The 23,823-nt window shown below is 56.7% G+C and overlaps 1 protein-coding gene and 1 pseudogene across 6 annotated transcripts in view; one reads left to right on the forward strand and one right to left on the reverse strand.

Annotated features, from left to right (window-relative positions):
- The window catches only part of TECPR1 (tectonin beta-propeller repeat containing 1), a 37,804-nt gene that overhangs the window by 7,042 nt on the left and 6,939 nt on the right, over window positions 1–23,823 (reverse strand). For 3 of the 5 annotated variants that reach the window (XM_030795560.1, XM_030795561.1, XM_030795559.1), the window contains 17 exons: window positions 23,138–23,320; window positions 22,819–22,941; window positions 21,715–21,840; window positions 19,486–19,660; window positions 19,267–19,367; window positions 16,920–17,021; window positions 12,827–12,972; window positions 9,465–9,955; window positions 8,871–9,016; window positions 7,841–7,996; window positions 7,233–7,382; window positions 6,975–7,132; window positions 5,055–5,182; window positions 4,790–4,906; window positions 4,029–4,131; window positions 716–812; window positions 511–590 (listed from right to left, as the gene is read on the reverse strand). In XM_030795560.1, coding sequence (XP_030651420.1) covers window positions 511–590; window positions 716–812; window positions 4,029–4,131; window positions 4,790–4,906; window positions 5,055–5,182; window positions 6,975–7,132; window positions 7,233–7,382; window positions 7,841–7,996; window positions 8,871–9,016; window positions 9,465–9,955; window positions 12,827–12,972; window positions 16,920–17,021; window positions 19,267–19,367; window positions 19,486–19,660; window positions 21,715–21,840; window positions 22,819–22,941; window positions 23,138–23,320 — 2,582 coding nt within the window. The remainder of the gene's footprint in view (window positions 1–510; window positions 591–715; window positions 813–4,028; window positions 4,132–4,789; window positions 4,907–5,054; window positions 5,183–6,974; window positions 7,133–7,232; window positions 7,383–7,840; window positions 7,997–8,870; window positions 9,017–9,464; window positions 9,956–12,826; window positions 12,973–16,919; window positions 17,022–19,266; window positions 19,368–19,485; window positions 19,661–21,714; window positions 21,841–22,818; window positions 22,942–23,137; window positions 23,321–23,823) is intronic. The other 2 variants (XM_030795563.1, XM_030795562.1) reach the window with 1 other exon arrangement.
- LOC101176454 lies at window positions 15,182–16,510 on the forward strand (annotated as a pseudogene). Its single transcript, XR_179609.3, has one exon. The product of XR_179609.3 is annotated as a heterogeneous nuclear ribonucleoprotein A1-like (transcript).

A 23,823-nucleotide genomic window follows, 5' to 3' on the forward strand; every position in this document is an offset into this window, starting at 1 on the left:
CTGCGCCGCCAGGGTCCAGGGCCTTGGGGCGGCAACTGCATCTCTCCGAGGGGCTCACACTGCCCCTTCACCTAACATCTCGTGTTGGGTCCCCCAACACTCAGGGCCTGGCTCAAAGCCCCCCGGAGCTGAACCTGCTAAGGCTGTCAAGGCCACTCGCCCTCCTCAAGCCCCTCAGTCTGGTGCCCTGGGTGCCACCATCTGACCCTCCCAGAGCCTGTGCCTGGCACAGCTGGGATGAACGTGGCGTGGGGGAGCCATGGCGCTCCTACCCGTCCCACGCACGGAGGTCGGGGTGCCGCGTGTGCAGGGAGTGCTCCCCTGGGCCCCTCCTGGCCACTCCGCTGGCTCCTCCCCCTCCAGTAGCAGGGCTGGCACCAGGGGTCTGCTCCTTGGCCAGGCCTAGGGGGCAGGGTCTGGCCTGGAAGAGCAGTGAGGCCGGAGGCCACACACTCCAGGGCCCTGACATTCAGGACCTGGCCTGAAGGCCCTGTGCAGGGAGAAGCTTACGCAGGGAAGTCGCTGGCATACTGCCACCCCTCCTGGTCCGTGCCCCCCGGAACGCTGAAATCCACGAACCAGTCGGAAACCTGGGAGGAGTGGGTCAGTGAGGATGGGAACCCCCAAATCCAGAAGGCAGTCAGAACACTCGAGGAGGGGCAAGGAGGGGTGGGAGGGCGGATTCCCAACCCCCCAGGGGGCAGCGGGGCCTCACCCAGGCCCACTGCAGGGACGGGGGCTTCGTGCCAGCCTTCGTGCACTCCTGTAGCCCTGAGGCGTCGCTCCACATGTACCGGTCCGTGGGCAGACCCCTGTGGCAGGACGACAGGGCAGGTGACGAGGGAGACTGGGGAACCAACCGGCTCACTCAAGGCACCCCCATAACACCCCACAGGGAAGCACCGAGCTCCAGTCTCAGAGCCAGCCACCTCCAGGCACTCGCACTCCTAAGAGGTGACAGCCTGCTGGGCACAGTGGCTGATGCCTGTAATCCCAGCAGTTTGGGAGGCCGACGTGGGCAGATCACCTGAGGTCAGGAGTTCAAGACCATCCTGGCCAACATGGTAAAACCCCATCTCTACTAAAATACAAAAAATTAGCCGGGTGTGGTGGCGGATGCCTGTAGTCCCAGCTACTCAGGAAGCTGAGGCAGGGGAATCGCTTGAACCTGGGAGGCGGAGGTTGCAGTGAGCTGAGATTGTGCCACCGCACCACTGCACTCCAGCCTGGCGACAGAGCAAGACTTCGTCTCAAAAAAAAAAGGCGGCGGGGGCGGGGGGATTTGGACACAGAGATATGCATAGAGGGGAGAAGACTTTCTCTCTTTCTCTCCCTCTTTCTCTCTCTCTCTCTCTCTCTTTCTTTCTTTTCAGAGACAGGCTGTCGCTCTGTCACCCAGGCTGGAGTGCAGGGGTATGATCATAGCTCACTGCAGCCTCGAATTCCTGGGCTCAAGTGATCCTCCCAACTCAGCCTCCTGAGTAGCTGGGACTACAGACACATGCCACCACACCTGGCTAATTTATTTTTAAATGTCCTGTAGAGATGGAGTCTTGCTTTGTTGCCCAGGCTGATCTCGCCTCGCAAAGCACTGGGATTACAGGCGTGAGTCCCCACATGTGGCCACATTTCTCTTGTTCAAACCATGTGGTCTGTGGTACTTTGTTAGTGCCACCACAGGACACTCGAGTGGCAGGAAGCAGCACACAGGGCGGTTTTGGGGGCGGCTAAGGCTGAGATGCCTGGAGAACGCAGCTGGGGCATGCATTTGTGATGACCAGCTGTGGCCCTTTCAGGCCTTTCTGAGACAGATGTGGGTGCGCAGCCCTGCCCTGCCCTGCCCTGTCCTCTGTCGGAACTGAGGAGGACGTGAGGAGGGGGTGGAGATCCAAGTGTGCTGCCAGGCTGTGTGGACACTGCCCACAGCTGAGGCGGAGGTTTTCAGGATGGAAATATTTTGGCGATGTGTGCCAACCGCCTTAGAAAATCTCAAATCCCCTGATTTACTGGGGTAAACACACAGATACACAAATATTTACACACAGGGACATCCTTTAAATGGTTCCATAGGACGCCGAAAAGGTCACATATGGTCGAGAGGTCCAAGGCTGAGTAAAGTCAGATACACTGGGTCCACTCTGGGTACGGAACAGTGAGGCCATGGAGCCACCTCCCTGTGCCTGGCCTTGTCTGCCCCCAACACGGACACACAGATGGCTGGAAGGCCACACCCCACATGCCAATCGCAGTTGCTGTCTTTGGCTGGTGAGATTAGAGTCGTCAGAGAGTTTGTTGTTTCTATTACTAAGTGTTTATTTCGTCAGTTTGGAAAAGGCAAAAGTGGAGGCCAGGCGTGGTGGCTCACGCCTGACGATGCCTGTAATCTCAACACTTCGGGAGGCTGAGGCGGGCTTCGGGAGTTGGAGACCAGCCTGACCAACATGGTGAAATCCTGTCTCTACTAAAATACAAAAATCAGCCAGGTATGGTGGTGCGTGCCTGTAATCCCAGCTACTCGGGAGGCTGAGGTAGGAGAATCGCTTGAACCTGGTAGGCAGAGGCTGCAGTGAGCCAAGATTGCGCCACTGCACTCCAGCCTGGGCGACAGAGTGAGAGTGTGTCTCAAAAAACAAAACAAAACAAAACAAAACCAAAGAAAAGCAGGAGAGGAAATCAACTGCATTTCTTTAGACAGCCTCAAAATTTAAAAAAAAAATTTAAAACTTTGAATATGCCACTTATAATAGTGTCCAAAAATATGAAATACCGTCTAATAAAAGATGTCAAAGCTCCAGTATAGAAAACTACAGGTCAGGAGTGGTGGCTCACACCTATAATCCCAGCACTTTGGGAGGCCGAGGCGGGTGGATCATGAGGTCAGGAGTTCGAGACCAGCCGGACCAACACGGTGAAACCCCGTCTCTACTAAAAATACGGAAATTATGCCGGGCGCGGTGGCTCAAGCCTGTAATCCCAGCACTTTGGGAGGCCGAGGCAGGTGGATCACGAGGTCAGGAGATCGAGACCATCCTGGCTAACACGGTGAAACCCCGTCTCTACTAAAAAATACAAAAAAATTAGCCGGGCGTGTTGGTGGGCGCCTGTGGTCCCAGCTACTCGGGAGGCTGAGGCAGGAGAATGGCGTGAACCCAGGAGGTGGAGGTTGCGGTGAGCCGAGATCGCGCCACCGCACTCCAGCCTGGGGGACAGAGAAAGACTCCGTCTCAAAAAAAAAAAAAAAACGGAAATTAGCCAGTCGTGGTGGCGCGTGCCTGTAATCCCAGCTACTTGTTAGGCTGAGGCAGGAGAATCGCTTGAACCTGGGAGGCAGAGGTTGCAGTGAGCCATGATCACACCACTGCACTCCAGCCTGGGTGACAGAGTAAGACTCAGTCTCAAAAAAAAAAAAAAAAAAAAAAGAAAACAAAAGTACAAAACCTTTCTTTCTTCTATCTCTGGTGCTTGAATCAGAACAGAATCTTATTAAGAAGGAATTACATACATTTCTTGGAGGTAGAAACTTTGTCAATACAGTTAGAGACTTTCGGCTGGGCGTTGTGGCTCATGCCTGTAATCCCAGCACTTTGGGAGGCTAAGGTGGGCAGATCACTTGAGGTCAAGAGTTCAAGACCAGTCTGGCCAACATGGTGAAACCCCGTCTCTACTAACGATATAAAAAATTAGCTGGGCGTGGTGCCAGGCGCCTGTAATCCCAACTATTTGGGAGGCTGAGGCAGGAGAATTGCTTGAACCCAGGAGGCGGAGGTTGCAGTGAGCTGAGATCATGCCACTGCACTCCAGCCTGGGTGACAAAGCAAGACTCTGTATTAAAAAAAAAAAAAAAAAAAAAAAAAAAGATTCAAGGAAAAAGAAATCTCAGTGAGTGATAAGATCTGGTTAGTTTCCTGCTGGGGGCCTGACACCAGGCTCTACCGGACTCCATGCTACGGTGGATGTTGCTGTCCTGTTTTTGCCAGGACTAAGGCCTGTGCCAGGCAGCATCCTGGCCGGGCACCTGTGCCACTTACCTGCTGGTGTAGCCTGTGACGGGGTTCCAGCGCTGGTTCTCATAGATGTGAACACACTTCACGTCTGACTGCGTGTAGATGTTACTGGTGCTGCTGGCCAGGCCTGTGGGGAGAGGTGGCTGCTGGGACCGAGGCCACATATGCTCTGCTTGGGACTCTGGCCTTCCATCTGAAGCACAGATTCCCAGAGAGACGGGGAGGGCGGGCTGGAGCCAGGTCAGCAGTGAGGGGCAAACAGTCCTGTTGAGCTTATCTCATGGGGGTCGGCCTGGCTTGGGTTTTCTCCTCTGGGACTGTGATTATTCTGGGATTGCGCAACCTCAATGAGCACAGCCTGCTGTGCATTAAAACTCCCATCCACACCCCTCCAGCACCTCTTCCCACCTTGCCCTCCTACTTAGCACCAGGGAGGCATGAGGCCCACCCAGCTCACTCTGTGTTACCAAAGGCACCTGGGACCATCAACGTAACCTCTGTGAGCCCTGGCTTCCTCACTTGTAAAATGAAGACAGAGGTCACTTCTGCCTCACACACAGGGAAGCTGGAAAGCCTGCTCAGATATGCATTCCTGGGGTGTCGGGGGACCACAGTTCTCTGGGGTTAGCTGCTCCCCCATGGGGCATGTGAGCTGTGGCCTGAAACGCCCCGTTTCGGTGTCTGTTTCTGCCTTCGTTTTCCAGTAGGAACAGAGGGACCCTGGCTCCTAGAAATTGGGAGGCCACAGAAGTTCAGCGAGTGCCTACCCTGAAGGAAGAACATACCTAACGCCCTGAAAATGAGGGGCCGGACATGCCAGTGGACCCTGGCCGCTGCCTCTCTGGAACCTTCAAGGCCGTCAGCTCGAAGTGGGTACTGGCAGGGACCATCCTCGGTGGAGGCTGGCAGTGGTGAAGGTCACCTGTCAGCCAGCTGTTAGCCGAGTGTGAACACTGGGACAGTGGCCCTGGCCTTGGGCAGGGAACCCAGACGGGGACTAGAGGAAAGAATGCCCAGGAAGGCTCCGGGGGGGCCCCGGGCTGCCCTCACCTTGGAAGCAGCCGCCTCCATAGCCACCTGTGTACACCCAGGCCGTGTGGTCATAGCCGATGCCCCACACCACGCCCCGGCTGTTGGCCTCCACCATCCGCAGGTGGCCTCCCATCTGCTGCCAGAACCTGGAAGGATGGGAGAGGGCAGGTGCAAACCCCTCAGGCCCCACCTTCCAACCCTGCCTGGCCGCCCTTTTGTTCCGTGCCCTCCCATGGTTCTGGGATTTTCCCAGCCCTCAGTCTCCAAGCACAGACCATCGACCCTGCCTGACCTCCGCATTCATATTAATCAACGCTAAAGAGACTCAGCCCAAGAGAGGCGCAGGGTCTTGGCACTGGGGCTGTGCAGGTCAGACCGTCTCCACGGGCTGGGAGTCTTCTGGAACCCACTCACTTCAGCCCCATGGTGACATGGAGGGGGATGAGGCCAGCGGCGTGTTTCACAGGGCCCCTTGGGGTCTGGGACCTGGGGGAACGGGCTGGCCACAGTGGCAGGTGCAGCCAGGCTTGAATGTCACAGAGCAGAGCCGGCCATGACGTCTAATCCTCTGCATGAGTGACAGCACAGCCCTTGGGCTTCCAGGGTGTCGGCGGGAGGCGGCGCCAGCACAGCATGGCCTCCTGGGTGGGCAGAGTGCAGGCTGCCGCCGGTGCAGGTCACAGCCTCCTGCAGCCGAGGCCCTGCCACTGTCACTGTCACCAGAGGTGGTCTGAATCCTCTGGCAGGATACTGCTCTCCCCTCCTGCAGCCAGGGCTTCGGGCCAGCCCCCGTGCCCATGGGTAATGAAGCCCAGGACCTCGTCAGCTTGGGAACACCCCCGGGGCAGCCTCTGTCCCACAGGGGACAGAATCATAGCCCCCATGTCCCCTGCCGGGCCCTCCTCCTCAGGACTCAGCTCAGATCGCCCCCAGGGAACTTCATTCCCTCTTTGTGGCTTTTTTTTTTTTTTTCTCAGACAGGGTCTCCCTGTGTTGCCCAGGCTGGAGTGCCGTGGTGTGGGTGTGATCACACCTCACTGCAGCCTTGAACTCCTGGGCTCAAGTGATCTTCCCACCTCAGCCCTCCCGGTAGCTGGAACTACAAGTGCATGACACCATGCCTTGCTAATTTTTTAAATTTTTTGGTTTCTTTTTTTTTTTTTTTGTAGAGACGTGTCTGGCTATGTTGCCCAGGCTGGTCTTGAACTTCTGACCTCAAGTGATCCTCCTACCTCAGCCTCCCAGAGTGATGAGATTGCAGGCGTGAGCCAACCTGCCTAGCCCCGCCTTGTGTCTCTCAATGTCCCCAACAGAACAATGCCTCCTAGGCTTGTGCGCCCAGCCCTGCCCTCACCCCACTCCAGCCTGGCTACCCCGGGTCCCCCAGGTCCGGTCTCCACCGGCACTTACCAGTGCCAAACGTCAAGTCCTCTCTCCACCCACTCCTGCTGGGCTTTGAACCCCACCAACTCTGCCTTGACCACGCCCCCAAACTTTCCTCCCACAGTGGTTCTCTCCTCTCTGCCCCCAGGCCCCGGGCCACCCACTCAGCAGGGGCTCAGCTGGAGCTGAAGGCGGCTGAGCGCCCGGTCTGTGCCCTGGGCAGGTGGAGAGATGTGGCTGCTTTGCTATGGCCTGGAAGCCCCCTGGGGTGGAGGATTGTGCCCCTCACCCACACTCCACGTTCCTCCCGATGCTCAGAGGCTGCTGGGCGGCACTGACCCACCCTGGGCCCAGTGGGGCTTCTGGTTCCCCCTCTTGGGGTCTTTGGACAGGCCCAGGGGGACTTGGGGGCCTGGGAACCAGTGGCCGTGCCTCTGGCCGGTCAGCGAGAAGCTTGACCCTGCGTGGACTCCAGTCCTCTGGAACCCCCTTCTGTAACCACGAGCTCGGGGTGAGGCCAGGCCCCAGACCCCACCCAGAGTGTGGCCCACTCACATCTGGTCGCAGGGCAGGGGGTGCTCGTGGGCCTCCAGGTCCGGGCTGGGCTCGCTCACGAAGATGTCCCCCTTGCAAGTGATGGACCAGATGGCCTGCGGGGACGGGCGGCCCTGCACCTTCCGGCTCTCGCAGCAGGACAGGCTGAGCAGGGCGAGCTGGCGTGGCACAACGCCGGTCACTGCTGAGCAGGCCAGGCCAGGCTGCCCCACCATGGCTGTCCCTCCCCCCGGCCCGAGGGGACCACTGCCCACTCACCCAGTCATTCATGTCCTGCTCGGTGGTGGCAGCCAGACGCACCGGCCACCTCTGCCGTGTCCGCTCGGGGGTGTACAGGGCAAAGGAGTGCTTGGTCTCGTTCAGCACTGGGACCAGCGCCACCACCTCATTCAGGAATATGTGGATGTACTGTTCACAGAGCAGGCACCCGGCAGGGCTATCAGCCAGGGCAGGAGGCCTCTGGAGGGCGACCCCCACTGTGCTTCACCCTGGGACCCTGGCCCTCGGACACCCTCTCTCCTGGCGCCCCCAGCCCTGCCCCCTCCCATGGGTACCCCCAGCCCTGCCCCCTCCCTTGGTACTTCATTTCTGTACCCCCTCCCCTGGGCACCCCCACTTCTGTACTCCCTCTCCTGGTACCCCCATCTCTGTACCCCTCCCCCGGGCACCTTCATTTCTGTACCCCTCCCCTGGGCACCCCCATTTCTGTACCCCTCCCCTGGGCACCCCCATTTCTGTACTCCCTCTCCTGGGGCACCCCCATTTCTGTACCCCCTCCCCAGGCACCCCCATTTCTGTATCCCTCCCCTGGCACCCCAGCCCTGTGTTCCCTCCCTGGCCCCATCTCCTGTGGGACCCGCGGGCACCTTCTTCTCCTCGTGGACCACGTAGTAGATGAAGAGGATGCTGTCCCGGGCGCCGTCGTGCCCCGTGAACTGCTCCAGGGCCACGCGCACGTCCACCCACTTGTGGGGCTTCCAGTCGCACCACCACTGCAGCGCCCCGGTCTTCACCCACACCGACTGCGCAGGCCGGGGCAGTGGACACCATCACAGGCAGGCCCGGGGTGCCAGGGGAGGAGGGCGGGGCTGGGGGTGCCCAGAGGAGGAGGCAGGGCTGGGGTAGGGCCCACCCAGCACTCCCGGCTGTCAGCCCAGCTCCCCCTACGCTAATGATAACAGTGACGCTGCCGGACACCCGATAGGTGCAGGCTGAGCCAGGGCTGTTCCGTACAATCTCCTCTCTCTCAAACAGCCAGAGAGTGGGCACTGCCACCCCGCCTTCTGCATGGGGAGACAGGCTCGGGAGGTTCCGTGCCTGGCTTGGTGTCACAGAGTGAGCCAGCAGCAGAGCTAGAACCCAAACCACAGCCTACTCGTGTCCAGGGGCCTTTGGAATGAGGCGGGTCACATGCTCTGTGTGACTTCCCTGTCACCCCCACACTTGACTGTGAGCCTCTGAGGGCCGGGCTCTGCCACAGGAGAGTGGGGCAGAAGCAGGGTCGGCCCAGGGGTGGGGTCTCTGGCTGCCCTCTGTGCTAACTCCTTGCAATCACACGCTACACCCCTGGGCGCCCGGGGTTCCCTCCAGCAGGGAGAGGATGACGTGGTTCCCCTCCCTGGCCACCCTCCCCTCCCCACCCACCACCCTCTGAGGTTGCTGCCGTCTCTGGGTCCCCAGGGCCTCCAATGAGTCCGGAACACAGTGGGGCCCAAACCAAAGTCTTCAGGATGGATGAAGAAAGCCTGAGCTCATTTCTCTATGCCTGCATCTGGGCGGGAGACCGGGGGATGCAGGCATCCATCTGTTTCTCTCAGAGCTGGTACACAGCAGGCGCTCAATGAATGATTGCTGGAAAAAAAAAAAAAATGCGTGCGCAGCCACCGGGGCGCCCACCTGCTCCACGGCCTGCTCGTAGTGTCTGAAGTTCTCCAGCTCCCGCTTGGTCCTTTCCGTGAGCTGCTGGAAGATCTGCTTCCTCCAGGCAGCGGTCTGGGCCGGCGTGATGGACAGGGACAGCATGTGTACTGAGGAGGACAGGCCTGTGGGGCAGACAGAGCCTCAGGGCCGGGGCACCGTCCTGCCCACAGCTGGGCAGGAAGCCACGGTGCTCCCCTCCACCAAATCAGCCCTTTCTAGCTCAAAAGCTATGCTCTCTGTTAAGCCTCCTTCCACCCTTCACCCTGATGGACAAGTTGCTCTCCCCCAGTAATTCAGCCTGGAAAGCGGCCACTGCCACTAGCACAGCGGAGGGGCTGCAGACAGGGGAAGGGGCACTGGCCACTGTGCTTCCAGGTCCTGACAGCCTCGGGCTGGTCTCCAGAGGCCACAGAGGAGTGCAATGTCTGGCTCAGGGCTGCTGAGCACAGTGAGGCGTCCAGGGAGGACAGCAGGCCTGCCCAAGCCCCCCCACCCCGGCCTCCTCCCACACCCCACACCCCCAGGGCACCTGGCCATGTGGATGCCCCCAGGTCCTGCAGGAGCCCTTACCCGCCTGGACAGTGAACCACCTGGGCATGGCACATGCCTCCACCACGCAGCCGCCTCCTGACACCCAGGCCCACAGCGGGTGGTCATCCACCCCATAAGGCTCCTCCAAGCCCAGCGGGAGGAGCCCCAGCGAGGAGAGGCTGGTGGTCTCGGGGAAGCCAGCGGCCGAGTGGCTGGGCACTTTCTTGGGCTCCTTGAGGTCAATATTGGTCCAGGGCAGCTCAGCAGGGGTGGGGGCCGGGCCGGGGTGTGTGTTGGGTCTGGCCTCCCTGCTGCCCTCGGCTGGGCAGGCATCCTCCACGGTATCTTCTGCGGTCCTGCCAGCCCCTGGGCCTGAGGCTGAGTTCCCCGCGGCATTCTTGAAATCGTCTAGAGGCTCTGCAGGGAGAGGCTGGCCAGGCCCCGGTCTCTCGACTTCCGAGGAAGCATCGGTGTCACTGGGGGCAGACTCGCCACTACCCCTCACCTCGTCACCGAAGAAGCAGCCGGCACTGGGGACAAATCAGGCCAGACCCATCACTCCCTTGCAGGGGAACAGGCGCTGTCAGGCAGGCCTGGCTCCAGGGTGCTCCACCATGACTGCCTGTGGAACCTTGGGCAAGCCAGAACCTCTCTGAACTCCTGTCTCTTCCTCTGTGCAAGGTATACATCAGCACCTGCTTCCAGGGAGCTGAAACCTGGGCCACCCTGCAGACCAATCACATCGACATATCTGAGAGTGAAGATCTAGAATTACTATTTCTTTTTTTTTTTTTGAGACGGAGTCTCACTGTCACCCAGGCTGGGGTGCAGCGGCACAATCTTGGCTCACTGCAACCTCTGCCTCCCAGGTTCAAGCGATTCTCCTGCCTCTGCCTCCCGAGTAGCTGAGAGATTACAGGCATGCACCACCACGCCTGGCTAATATTTGTGTTTTTAGTAGAGACGGGGTTTCACCTTGTTGGCCAGGCTGGTCTTGAACTCCTGACCTCAAGTGATCCGCTGGCCTCAGACTCCCAAAGTGCTGGGATTACAGGCGTGAGCCACCGCGCCCGACCATAAACCTCTTTTCTTTATAAAAGACCAGCTTCAGGATTCCCTTATAGCAACACAAAATGGACTAAAACGTGTTTTCAAGCCTCTTGGGTATACACCCAGCAGTGGATGTGCTGGCTTACAGGGCAGTTCTGGGTTTCATGTCTTGAGGAATTGCTAAATTGTTCTCCACAGTGGCTGTACCATTTCACATTCCTACCAGCAGTGTATGACGGTTCCAATTTCTCCATGTTCTCACTAGCATTTGTTATTGTCTTTTTTTTTTTGAGACAGTCTTTCTCTGTTGCCCAGGCTGGAGTGTAGTGACGTGATCATAGCTCACTGCAGCCTCGACCTCCTGGGCTCATGTGATCCTCCCACCTCTGCCTCGTAAGTAGCTAGGACTACAGGCCCATGCCACTGCACCCAGATAATTTTTTTTTAATTCTTGTAGAGATGGGGTCTCACTATGTTGTCCAGGCTGACCTTGAACTCCTGGGCTCAAGCGATCCTCCCACTTTGGCCTCCCGAAGTGCTGGGATTGCAGGTGTGAGCTACCGCACCCAGCCTTGCCTTTCTTCCACTGACTTTTCACTCTCTTGATAATGTCCTTTTGATTCACAAAAGTTTTTAATTCTGATGATGTCCAATTTATCTGTATTTCCTCATTGCCTATGCTTTTGGTGTCATATCTAAGAAGCCATCGCTAACCTCAAAGTTATAAAGATTTGGCATCTGTAGTTTTTGAAGCTTCTCAGCTGATTCTAATGTGCTTTCCAGTTTAAGAACTAACAGCTGGGGCCAGGCGTGGTGGCTCACGCCTGTAATCTCAGCAGTTTGGGAGGCCAAGGCGGGAGGATCACAAGATCAGGAGATCGAGACCATCCTGGCTAACATGGTGAAACCCCATCTCTACTAAAAATACAAAAAATTAGCCGGGTGTGGTGGCGGGTGCCTGTAGTCCCAGCTACTCGAGAGGCTGAGGCAGGAGGATGGTGTGAACCCGGGAGGCGGAGCTTACAGTGAGCCAAGATCGCGCCACGGCACTCCAGCCTGGGCGACAGAGCGAGACTCCGTCTAAAAAAAAAAAAAAAAAAAGAACTACCAGCTGGCCGGGTGTGGTAGCTCACACCTGTAATCCCAGCACTTTGGGAGACAGAGGTGGGAGGGTCACTTGGGGTTAGGAGTTCAAGACCAGCCTAGGCAACATGGGGAAATCCTGTCTCTACTAAAAATACAAGAATTAGCCAGGTGTGGTGGTGAATACCTGTAATCCCAGCTACTTGGAAGGCTGAGGTGGGAGGATCACTTGGGCCCAGGAGTTTGAGGCTGCAGTGAGCCATGATCACGCCACTGCACTCCAGCCTGGATGACAGAGTGAGACTGTCTCAAAAAAAAACCAAAAAAAAAAACAAAAAACAACAATCTGAGCAGACTAAACCCTCAGGTGACACATGAGCAAACGCCTGCCCTGGCCGTCCTCCCTGGCCCTCTGGGCTGACAGCACAGCAGGGTGGCAACCATCAGCCTCAGGGCATAGAGGAGTGTGGACCAGGGGCTAGGGAGGGTCACAGCTACAGGTGGGAACAATGTGGACGGTTGCAGAGCCTGGGCCCTGAGTGCCATCTCCATCCACGCCTATGATGTGGACATGCCTGCTGCAGAGCTGAGCTGTCCCCAGCTTATCCACTGAGTCGCCTGCCTGTGCTCTCACGGCCGGTGGGCAGAGCTGGGGCTTGTCCACGCTCTTTAGACCCATGGACCATCAGGTGCAGCCCCAAAACTGCAGCAGCATCACCTGGGGGCTGGTGAGAAATACCAAGTCTCAAACAGAAACTCAGGGTGAGACCCGGAGATCAAAGTCTTAACAAACCCTCCAGGAGACCCCAATGTCTGAGTCTGAGACCACTGCTGCAGGCTAAGCAGAGACCCTCTGTCTTGTCCTTGTTTCCCCTGGACAGAGGGGCCTTTACTTCTACCCCAGAGAAACTGTTTCTGCCCCAGATCTTCAGCCTTTGGACCCAATGGGACAACCTAGCTCAGGGTCAAGCCTCACCTCCATCATGATGGCCCAGCCTTACCCTGCTCCCAGGTGCTGCCATCAGCAGCCCAGAGTGTCACACACCTCCAGCGGCCACCCTGGGCTGCCCCCAGGACCTCCTCTCTGTGGGACCGAGGCAGGAGGGCTTCGGCTCTTGTGGCTCTTGTGAGTAGAGACCCATTTTCTCCTGCCTGGGACAAGTCCCGGGACCCAGTAGGGCAGGTGGCAGCCTTTTCTGGACATGACCATCTAGGCTCAGACAGCCCATCCCAGCCTGACTCCTGTGCGCCCTGCCACCCCCAGTCACCTGAGGAGACTAGACGAGCTGCCAGAGTATGACCGGTCACACTCTCGGGCCGCGACAATGGCCTTCCAGGTCTTCCCGCTGAGCTCACTGGGGGTGACACCCTGCCGGAAGTACACGGCTCGGTCCTCACAGCCAATGCCCCACACCTGGAAGAGAGAGGCTGTGTTCTGAGGAAGCTGGGCGCAGGCCCGGGGGCTCCTCCCGCTCCCCCTGAGCTTGCAATGGTGCAAAATGCAGACAGGGTCCTCCATGTGCAGGTGTGTGTGGGCTGGGAAGGTCCATGCTGGGGCTGTGTGGTGGGCACAGAGGTCAAACACTGGAAAGGGGCTCAGGAGAAGCTGCAACCTGGTCCCGTCTCCCTGACCTCAGGCAGACCCAGGGTTTCAAGGTGACAAGGTCCCCGGGAAGAGGCGGGGCTGGGGGACGCTGTGTTAGGAAACGAGGTTCACCTGCCTCCCTGTCTTGCGTGTGCCCTCTGGTGGGAAGCAGATGCCCCCAGTGAACCCAGAGGTGGTCCTGGTTTTGTTGTCTTTGTTTTTGTTGTTGAGACAGAGTCTTGCTCTGTTGCCCAGGCTGGAGTGCAATGGTGCAATCTTGGCTCACTGAAACCTCTGCCTCCAGGGCTCAAGTGATTCTCCTGCCTCAGCCTCCCCAGTAGCTGGGATTACAGGCTCCCATCACCACACCCGGCTAAGTTTTATTTTGTTTTGTTTTGGAGATGGAGTCTTGCTCTGTCGCCCAGGCTGGAGTGCAGTGGCGTGATCTCACTGCAACCTCTGCCTCCCAGCTTCAACCGATTCTCCTGCCTCAGCCTCCAGAGTGGCTGGGATTACAGTCATGTGCTATCACGCCCAGCTAATTTTTGTATTTTTAGTAGACACGAGGTTTCACTGTGTTGGCCAGGCTGGTCTCAAACTCCTGATCTCAGGCGATCCACCCACTTCGGCCTCCCAAAGTGCTGGGATTATAGGCATGAGCCACTGTGCCCGGAATGTTTTTGGTTTTTTTTAGAGATAGGATCTCAGTCTGTCACCCAGGCTGGAGTGTGGTGGTGCAATCATGGCTCATTGCAGCCTCGACCTCCTGGGCTCAAGCAATCCTCCTGCCTTGGCCTCCTGAGTAGATGGGACTACAGGTGCACACCACCACACTTGGCTAATTTTTAAATTTTTGTAAAGATGGGGTCTCACTATATTGCCCAGGCTGGTCTCAAACTCCTGGGCTCAACTGATCCTCCCACCTTAGCCTCCTAAAGTGCTGGGATTTACAAGTGTGAGCCACCACACCTGGCCGTGGTGTTTTTTTTTTTAAGATGCAAAGTAACCTCCCTGATTCTGACCTCACTTTCCATGGGTAGGCATCCTACTCTCTGCCCTTGGGCAAGAAGTAAGGTTTGCTAAAGGGCTCAGGTGGCCTGGCTAGGTAGGCTGTGGCATCTCTGTCCCTTGGCCCTGGCAGGCTCGGCTCAGGCTCAGCTGAGCTGCCTCAGGCTTAGCACCCCTGTGCATTAGCAGGTGCCTGTCTCCCCCCAGCCTCTGGGTGCTGTGCCACCGGGGTGGGTGGGAGGAGGGCGTGGCAGCAGAGGGAAGCCTGGCACCTCAGAAAGAATCTCTTGCTCAGTGCAATGGAATGGGGGGCTGTCCTTGACAGCAAGGGGCTGAACCCTTTGAGTTTTTTTTTTTTTTTTTTGGAGACAGAGTCTCGCTCTGTTGTTCAGGCTGGAGTGCAGCGGAGCAATCTTGGCTCACTGCAACCTCCACCTCCTGAGTTCAAGCGATTCTCCTGCCTCAGCCTCCCGAGTAGCCAGGACTGCAGGCACCTGCCACCACACCTGGCTAATTTTTGTATTTTTAGTAGAGATGGGGTTTCACCATGTTGGTCAGGCTGGTCTTGAACTCCTGACCTCAGGTGATCTACCCACCTTGGCCTCCCAAAGTTCTGAGATTACAGGCGTGAGCCACTGTGCCCAGCCCACCCTTTGAGTCTTAAAAGTCCCCAATCCTCATTATCTATGAGAAGGCCACACTGTAAAACTGTGCAGATGATTCTTAAGAGAGGCTGCACTGATTGGGCATGGTGGTTCATGCCTGTAATCCCAGCCCTTTGGGAGGCCGAGGCAGGCGGATCACTTGAGGTCGGGAGTTTGAGACTAGCCTGGCCAGCATGGTGAAACCCTGTCTCTACCAAAAAATACAACAATTAGACAGATGTGGTGGTGCACACTTGTAATCCCAGTTACTTGTGAGGCTGAGGCAGAAGAAACACTTGAACCCAGGAGGCGGAGGTTGCACTGAGCTGTGATCGTGCCACTGCACTCCAGCCTGGGCGATAGAGCGAGATTCTGTCTTAAAAAACCAAAACAACTTTTTCTGCCCGTGGACGCTGCCGAAGAAGCATCATTAAAGTCTTTCTTTATCCTGCCATCATGTCTAAGTCAGAGTCTCCTAAAGAGCCCGAACAGCTGAGGAAACTCTTCATTGGAGGGCTGAGCTCTGAAACAACCGATGAGGGCCTGAGGAGCCATTGTGAGCAATGGCTCAAAACACCAAGCACTCCAGGGTCTTTGGGTTTGTCACATATGCCACTGTGGAGGAGGTGGCTGCAGCTATGAATGCAAGGCCACACAAGGTGGATGGAAGAGTTGTGGAACCAAAGAGAGCTGTCTCGAGAGAAGATTCTCAAAGACCAGGTGCCCACTTAACTGTAAAAAAGATATTTGTTGGTGGCATTAAAGAAGACACTGAAGAACCTCACCTAAGAGATTATTTTGAACAGTATGGAAAAATTGAAGTGATTGAAATCATGACCGAGGCAGTGGCAAGAAAAGGGGCTTTGCCTTTGTAACCTTTGACGACCATGACTCCGTGGATAAGAATGTCATTCAGAAATACCATACTGTGAATGGCCACAACTGTGAAGTTAGGAAAGCCCTGTCAAAGCAAGGGATGGCTAGGGCTTCATCCAGCCAAAGAGGTCGAAGTGGTTCTGGAAACTTTGGTGGTGGTTGTGGCGGTGGTTTTGGTGGGAATGACAACTTTGGTCGTGGAGGAAACTTCAGTGGTTATGGTGGCTTTGGTGGCAGCCGTGGTGGCGGTGGATATGGTGGCAGTGGGGATGGCTATAATGGATTTGGTAATGATGGAAGCAATTTTGGAGGTGGTGGAAGCTACAACGATTTTGGCAATTACAACAATCAGTCTTCGAATTTTGGACCCACGAAGGGAGGAAATTTTGGAGGCAGAAGCTCTGGCCCTTATGGCGGTGGAGGCCAATATTTTGCAAAACCACGAAACCAAGGTGGCTATGGTGGTTCCAGCAGCAGCAGTAGCTATGGCAGTGGCAGAATATTTTAATTAGGAAACAAAGCTTAGCAGGAGAGGAGAGCCAGAGAAGTGACAGGGAAGCTACAGGTTACAACAGATTTGTGAACTCAGCCAAGCACAATGGTGGCAGGGCCCAGCTGCTACAAAGAAGACATGTTTTAGCCAAATACTCATGTGTATGGGCAAAAAACTCGAGGACTGTATTTGTGACTAACTGTATAACAGGTTATTTTAGTTTCTGTTCTGTGGAAAGTGTAAAGCATTCCAACAAAGGGTTTTAACGTAGATTTTCTTTTTTGCACGCATGCTGTTGATTGCTAAATGTAATAGTCTGATCGTGACGCTGAATAAATATCTTTTTAAAAAAAAAACAAAAAAAACAAAGAGAAGCTGTGTCCTTGGAGTCCACATTAGGGGGTGAGCTTCTTCCTTCACTTGGTGACCATCGCACCTGATTTCACCTAAACATTTCTCAAGGAAACCTTCCAGTCTCCAGGAACCCCTTCCTGCCACCTGCCAGGCCAGATCCGTGCTCATGGCTCTGAGGCCTTAGGAAATTGACCTAGGGATAAGCGAGGGCCCCGGGACCCTGGCAGAACCAGCCCCCTGGGAACCCTCGCGGGCTGAGAGTGTGCAGAGGTGCCAGGACCCCCGCTGTACCGCCATCATGAGCTCCTACAGTGGGAAGGGGCCACCGGGCTATTGTGTGGCATCAGGAGCCCCCATTCTGAGACCCCTGCTGTTTAGGGGCTGTGGACCCACATGCATACCTGGTCGTTCATTCCCACGTTCACCATCGTCATCTCACCAACCATCTCAATCCAGCTGGTGCCGCAGGGATTGTGAGAGTTGACACCTCTTCGGAACCACACCTGGGGGAGTCAGAAATAAACATGCCTTCCTGGAGGGCCACTGAAACAGACGGTTCATTCGTTTAAGCCTCAGGGGGAACAAGTGAATAATTTGATCCTTTGGTTCACGTCACAAATGAGCAGTAGCATATCATTTAGCGAGGAAGCCCTTATCCATGATCCATATCCCTCTTCCCACACCCCGGCCGCATCTCCTGTGCCTGGCACTGTCCCACGAGGGCTGAGGGTCTCCTGGCCTCAGCCACATGTGTCCTGGCAGCTTCCTGCCCATTCTCCAGCCTAACGCTTGGAAAAAGCTAGTTTATTTGAATTGAGTTGGTCCCTGTGAAAGACAACAGCCTTAATACTGTCATTTAGGAAAACTAGTTTTTAAAAAGTTCATGATTAGAACAAACAAGACCCTTATTTTAGGTCTACTCTTAGTACTTCAAGAAATAATTAAAGTGAAGTATTTTCATGTCAACGTGTAAAAATACACACACTCCCACTAGATTTTCCCAGACTACCTGTGGCTCTGTGATTCAGCAGCTGGTCATGCTCCACCCCGGCACCCGGCATTCCATCTGGGCTGTTCTTATACATTCCCCATGGTGGCCTGGGAGGCCCCGCTAGTCTCAGACCTACTGGAGACCTTGTGCTATTAGAATTCCCGAGATGCTGCCAGACACGGTGGCTCATGTCTGTAATCCCAGCACTTTGGGAGGCTGAGGCGGGTGGACCACCTGAGGTCAGGAGTTGGAGACCAGCCTGAACAACATGGTGAAACCCTGCCTCTACTAAAAAATACTACAAATACTAGTCAGGTGTGGTGGTACATGCTTGGAACCCCAGCTACTTGGGAGGCCATGGCAGGAGAATCGCTTGAATCCAGGAGGCGGAGGTTACAGTAAGCTGAGATTGCACCACGGCATTCCAGCCTGGGTGACAGAACGAGACTCTGTCTCAAATTAAAAAATAAAAAAAAGAAATCCAATGTTGCCCATTTAATCCAAAGAAAGTGACACATTGCTGTAAGAGGGGCTTGGAAGTTGTGGTCTCTGGGAAGTGGGGTGACCAGGACCCAATGTGGGGGACAGTCTGGTCTGTAGTTTTGTAGGCTGGGAGTGGCCTCAGACTCTGAGAGCTTCAGCACTGGAGATACAGACGCAGAAGTGTGGGCCGTCCATCCGCAGGGCCAGGGAAACCCCCTTGACAAGCAGTTAGAAAAACCCCATGAGTGGCCAGGCGCGGAGGCTCACGCCTGTAATCCCAGCACTTTGGGAGGCCGAGGTGGGCGGATCATGAGGTCAGGAGATTGAAACCATCCTGGCTAACATGGTGATACCCCATCTCTACTAAAAATACAAAAAATTAGCCGGGTGTGGTGGCAGGTGCCTGTAGTCCCAGCTACTCGGGAGGCTGAGGCAGGAGAATGGCGCGAACCCGGGAGGCGGAGCTTGCAGTGAGCTGAGATCACATCACTGCACTCCAGCCTGGGCGACAGAGCAAGACTCCATCTCAAAAAAAAAAAAAAGAAAAACCCTGTGAGTAATCGGAAATCGGCTGGTTTTATTGGACTTGCCGCTGATAAGATGCAAAAGACAAGCAGTGACTAGAGGATGGGGAGGTGCTTGGTTAACTGAGGGCTTCAGGAAATTCGCTTCTGATTCTTTGAAATGTTGCAGCCTATCAGGTGATACTCGCAGTTGCTGCATTTGGGTACCAGTGTGTGGGTGGAGGAGGATTTTATGGCACCAAACATCCTGGAGATTGGCAACAATTTCAGCAACAAACAATGCATAGTGCTTGTCTGGTGCCAGATTTGTTCTAATGGGTTTTTCTTTTTTCTTTTTTGAGACGGAGTCTTTCTCGTTGCCCAGGCTGGAGTGCTGTAGTGCAATCTTGGCTCACTGCCACCTCCGTCTCCCAGGTTCAAGCGATTCTCCTGCCTCCCAAGTAGCTAGGATTATAGGTGCTCGCCACCACGCCCAGCTAATTTTTTATATTTTTAGTAGAAACAAGGTTTCACCACGTTGGCCAGGCTGGTCTCGAACTCCTGACCTCAGGCAATCTGCCCACCTAGGCCTCCCAAAGTGCTGGGATTACAGACGTGAGCCACTGCACCTGGCCTGGGTTTTCCTTTTTTTTAAATTTGAGACAGGGTCTTGCTCTGTCACCCAGGCTGGAGTCCAGTGGTGCGATCACAGCTCACTGCAGTCTCCAACTCCTGGGCTCAAGTGATCCCCCAGCCTCATCCCCATCTTACCTTCCAGTCCTTGGTGACAGCCCAGACCACGCTGACTCCCACCGAGACATGCATGACCCCGTTTTCAGATCCAGGAGACTCCACGATGGACCAGGAACTTCCTACCGGGCCCCCAAGAAACCCCCAGTGGCCCCCATCAGCCCGGACAGCTGGGGAGCGAGTGACCCTCACCCTTCTCCCCAGTACAGGGTATGTGGGTGGGGGGGCCGGGCTGCCCACCTTTGGGATTGTTCCTGTTGATTCCTTCCCGGACCAGGGCCTGCCCCTCCCAGAGTGTGGCCCACAGGAGGTCGTGGGGCCCACAGCTGATCTGAACCACCTCCCCGGGGGTGTCCAGCAGGGACCAGGAGGACCCTTCGGGGTTGGAGTGGCTGACGTCCTCTCTGTACCACACCTGGGAGGCAAGACAGGGACATAGCACCTGCATCAACTCATTCACACCAGCCAAGCACGGGGGTCTTGGTGTGGTGGGGGTAGGACCCATGTCCCCTGACCGTCCAGATCTCACTCCCTGCCCCCTACCCTGGCCAAAAAATGCAAACCCTGGATTCTGGCGGTCCTGGGGGATACACTTGTTCCATTCATCTGTTTGGGGTGATGCCCCCAACCCCGCCCAATCATGGACACCCACCCACCACCTGATTCCAGTCTCAGCCACGTGGGTCTCCAGCCACTCTGGCCAGCCCGTATGTCCCATGCCCCCTTGTGGCCATGCATTCTCATGACACCCGGCTCCAAGGGAGGGTCCAACTCCCATTCATAAAACTATCTAAGATGTCAGTTCTTTTTTCCTTCACTGAATGGTTAAGACTGGGAGCAACGTGCTCAGAGCGTCCGAACTGTTTGGCTCATTTTACCCGGAGGAGACTACATGTCACTTCGTGATCCAGAAAGGGCAAGGGACCCTCCCCATAGGGCTGTCTTCAGACTGGGGACCCTAGCCTCCCAATCCTGCCACTATCCCCCTGCAGCGGGCCCTGCAGGACCAGGCCTAGGAGCCTCCCTTCAGCTAGCAGGTGGCTTCAGGGCCATCTGTCTCCCCAGCTTCTACAGAAGCCCAGGTCCTGGTGCCACCTCTCATGGACCACAGGTGTGGTGCAGGCAGCACCAGCTCACAGCCGACATTCCGGGACACAAACGCTGCTCTGCGGCCCCTGTTCTCCCCTCTCTCTCTTTGCATCCAGATGGGCATGGCCCCCCGCTGGGGCCTCAGTCCTGGGCCAGGCCCTCGCTCTGCCCGGCCCCTCGCCACCGCACTTCAGCAGGGCTGAGGAAGCAACTGTGTTTGCCTATGCCCAGGCCAACCCGCAACTTCGGATAACTGCTAAGCCCACTGGGGAGCTGTGGTCAGTGCGTGGCGAGAGCGACTGAAGAATCCTGCTGTGCAACTGAAAGCCGTGACTCCAGTGTCAGCGCCCTGAGCTCAGGACCCTCGGGGCCTCTGCTGCCCTCAGGGGATGCTTCGATTCCTCTGCTTAGTTCACAAACTCCCTGAGACAGGATTGCCTCTCTCTAAACAGCCACAGATCCACTACCCACCTACCCACCCACCCATCCACCCATCCATCCATCCACCCATCCATCCATCCATCTGCACACCCACCCATCTGTCCACCTGCACACACCTTCCATCCATCCAACATATACCCACCTATCCATCTATCCATACACCCACTCACACACCCATCCATCCATCCACACACCCACCCACCCATCCATCCATCCACCCATCCATCCATCCATCCGCACACCACCCATCTGTCCATCTGCACATACCTTCCATTCATCCACACATATACCCACCTATCCATCTACCTGTATACCCACTCACCCACTCGCCCACCCACCCACACACCCATCCACCCATCCATCCACACACCCACCCACCCATCCATCCACACATCCACCCACACACCCATCCATCCACCCATCCATCCATCCACACATCCACCCACACACCCATCCATCCACCCATCCATCCACACATCCACCCACACACCCATCCATCCACCCATCCATACATCCACCCATCTATCCACCCGCACACCCACCCATCTGTCCATCTGCACACACCTTCCATTCATCCACACATATACCCACCTATCTATCTACCCATACACCCACCCACCCACTCACTCACCCATCCACACACCCACCTATCCATCCTTCTGCCCACACACCACCCATCCGTCCACTGGCACACCTTCTGTCACCCACACACCCACCCCCACACTATTCCTGAAGACTGTGGGAGGCACCAGCAGGGAGCCGGCAGGGAGCTCAGAATCTGTCTTGAGGAGGCCGCATTGATGTGCCTGAGCTGAGGCTGGGCACTGATCAGCACGCTGGGGGCTCGGAGGAGAGAAAGGCCAGGAACAGGTATGGGGTTGGGGGGCCAGGGCTCCTGGGAGGAGCAAGACCCAGGGCAGGGAGAGGGGTTGGCCTTACCTTGCCCTGCAGAGACACAGCCCACACTGACAGGCGGCCCACGGGCTCCTCAGTGATCTCCCAACCCCCTACAGAGAGATCGTTGAAGGGGTCGGGCAGCTCCTTGGGGTCATCCTTCGAGGGGATCTGAAGCCAGGAAGTGAGAAGCGGTAGCAGTCAGCGCCCAGTGGGCACCTGGTCGTGCACCCACCTCCCGCCCGCCTGCCATCCAGACGTCCATTCTCCAGCCCAGCCTGCAGCTGCCTTAATTCACAGGGAAGGCAGCATCAGGACTGTGGGGGCCCCTGCCCAGCTAATTTTTGTATTTTCAGTAAAGAAGGGGTTTCATCATGTTGGCCAGGCTGGTCTCAAACTCCCGGCCTCAAGTGATCCAACTGCCTTGGCTTCTCAAGTGCTAGGATTACAGGCATGAGCCCCCACACCCAGCCTCTACAAAAAATTTAAAAATTAACGGGGCATGGTGGTGCATGCCTGTAGTCCTAGCTACCAGGAAGGCTGAGGTGGGAGGATTGCTTGAGCTCAGGAGTTCAAGGCTGCAGTGAGCTGTGACTGCACCACTGCACTCAACAGAGTGCAACAGAGCGAGACCCTGTCTCTAAAAAGAAAAAAAAATAGGGCCAGCTCCCTGGTCTCCTGGCTTCTCCCAGTCCCAGGGGCAGCCCCACCTGACAGCCTTGGACATCCCAGGGAGGCCTCCGCTCATTGGAGGCCACGCCAAGACCTGGGTCCAGGGCTGTGCTCCCTAAGCTGGGAGGTTCCTCTCGGTCACGGAGCAACGCTAGAGCCAGAGGTGCCTCCCTTGGCTGAGGGGGAGGACAAAGTGCCAGATGAAGGCTCGGTCTGGGACACAGCAGCTTGGACACCAGGGTCAGGGCAAGTTCTGTGCTGTCCTGGGCCTGGCCTGGCTCCCTGTGTGACTATCTCCCAAGTGAAGGGACACGCAGTGCCATGGTGTTCCTGGGACAGGAAACAGCTCAAAGGCCAGGTCCCGAGGTGGGCGTGGCGTTCCCTGGTGCACACAGGTGGGGAAGGTGGAGAGGAGGCTGCATGTGACAGTCTGTCCTGGCCCTATCCTGCCCCCAAGCCACATTCAGGAACAGAGACCTTGGCCCAGATGTCCCGGGACTTGTATCTTCTGTACCGGATCCACTTCCGGCGCCGCACACAAGAATTCCACTTCTTGTCTTTCGTGTAGGTGGCAGGAAAGTCGATGGCGTACGTCCACCCCTGAAACACCAAGGAAGGGGCTCTCAGGCTCTGCGGGGAAGGCATTTGAAGAGCTGGGGAAGGTGGGGAGGGAGGGTGCGGCCTGAAACACCTGAGCTCAGGCACCACAGGGTGCAGGGGACAGAAGCAGGGACAGGCGGGGCCCCAGGCACCCCCTCCCCACAGGGCAGCCATGGAGGGTCCGGAGTTCACCTACCCCTTTCTCAGTGGGTTCGCCTCCAAAATTCTCATCCACGTACCAGTCAGACTCCCACTCCCAGTGCGGTGAGGGCAGTGCCACCCCGTCCAGTGGCCGGTGCTGGAGCCCACTCACGTCACTCCACGCCCAGCGGTCACTCAGCAGGAGCTTCTCACAGAAGCCGCCCACAGGATTCCAGCGCTGAGGGCCAGGGACACAGAGGCGGCCTTGGACCCAAGCCTGCTGGGCGGGAACCCAGGCGGGCCAGGCATCTCCAGGACCAGCTGACCCTGCCCAGCTGACCCCCTCATTGATCTCCAGAATAGGAAGTGAGCAGAGGGCCTGTGTGGGACCCAGCAACTGGGGACCCCCACGCCACTTCATCATGAGCCAGCAAGTACATCAGCGCAGCCCCAAAGGGCAAAGAACCCTCCTGCCAGCCACGGCGCTGTGAGCACGGCAGGCGGTGGAGGGCACACCTTGTCCTGGGCTCCCAGAAACCACTGGAGCCTGCCCTCGTGGGGACCTGGCCAGACTGCTTTGGTAAGGACACAACAGTGGCTTCAGCCTCAAAGACCCTGGATACTATGCAACTTGGATTTTTTTGTGGGGGGGCGGGGTACAGGGGGACAGGGTCTTGCTCTGTTGCCCAGGCTGGAGTGCAGGGCACAATTATGGCTCACTGCAGCCTTGACCTCCCCGGC

The sequence above is a fragment of the Nomascus leucogenys genome, chromosome 17 (assembly GCF_006542625.1).
Source record: "Nomascus leucogenys isolate Asia chromosome 17, Asia_NLE_v1, whole genome shotgun sequence".
NCBI classification, from domain to species: domain Eukaryota; kingdom Metazoa; phylum Chordata; class Mammalia; order Primates; family Hylobatidae; genus Nomascus; species Nomascus leucogenys.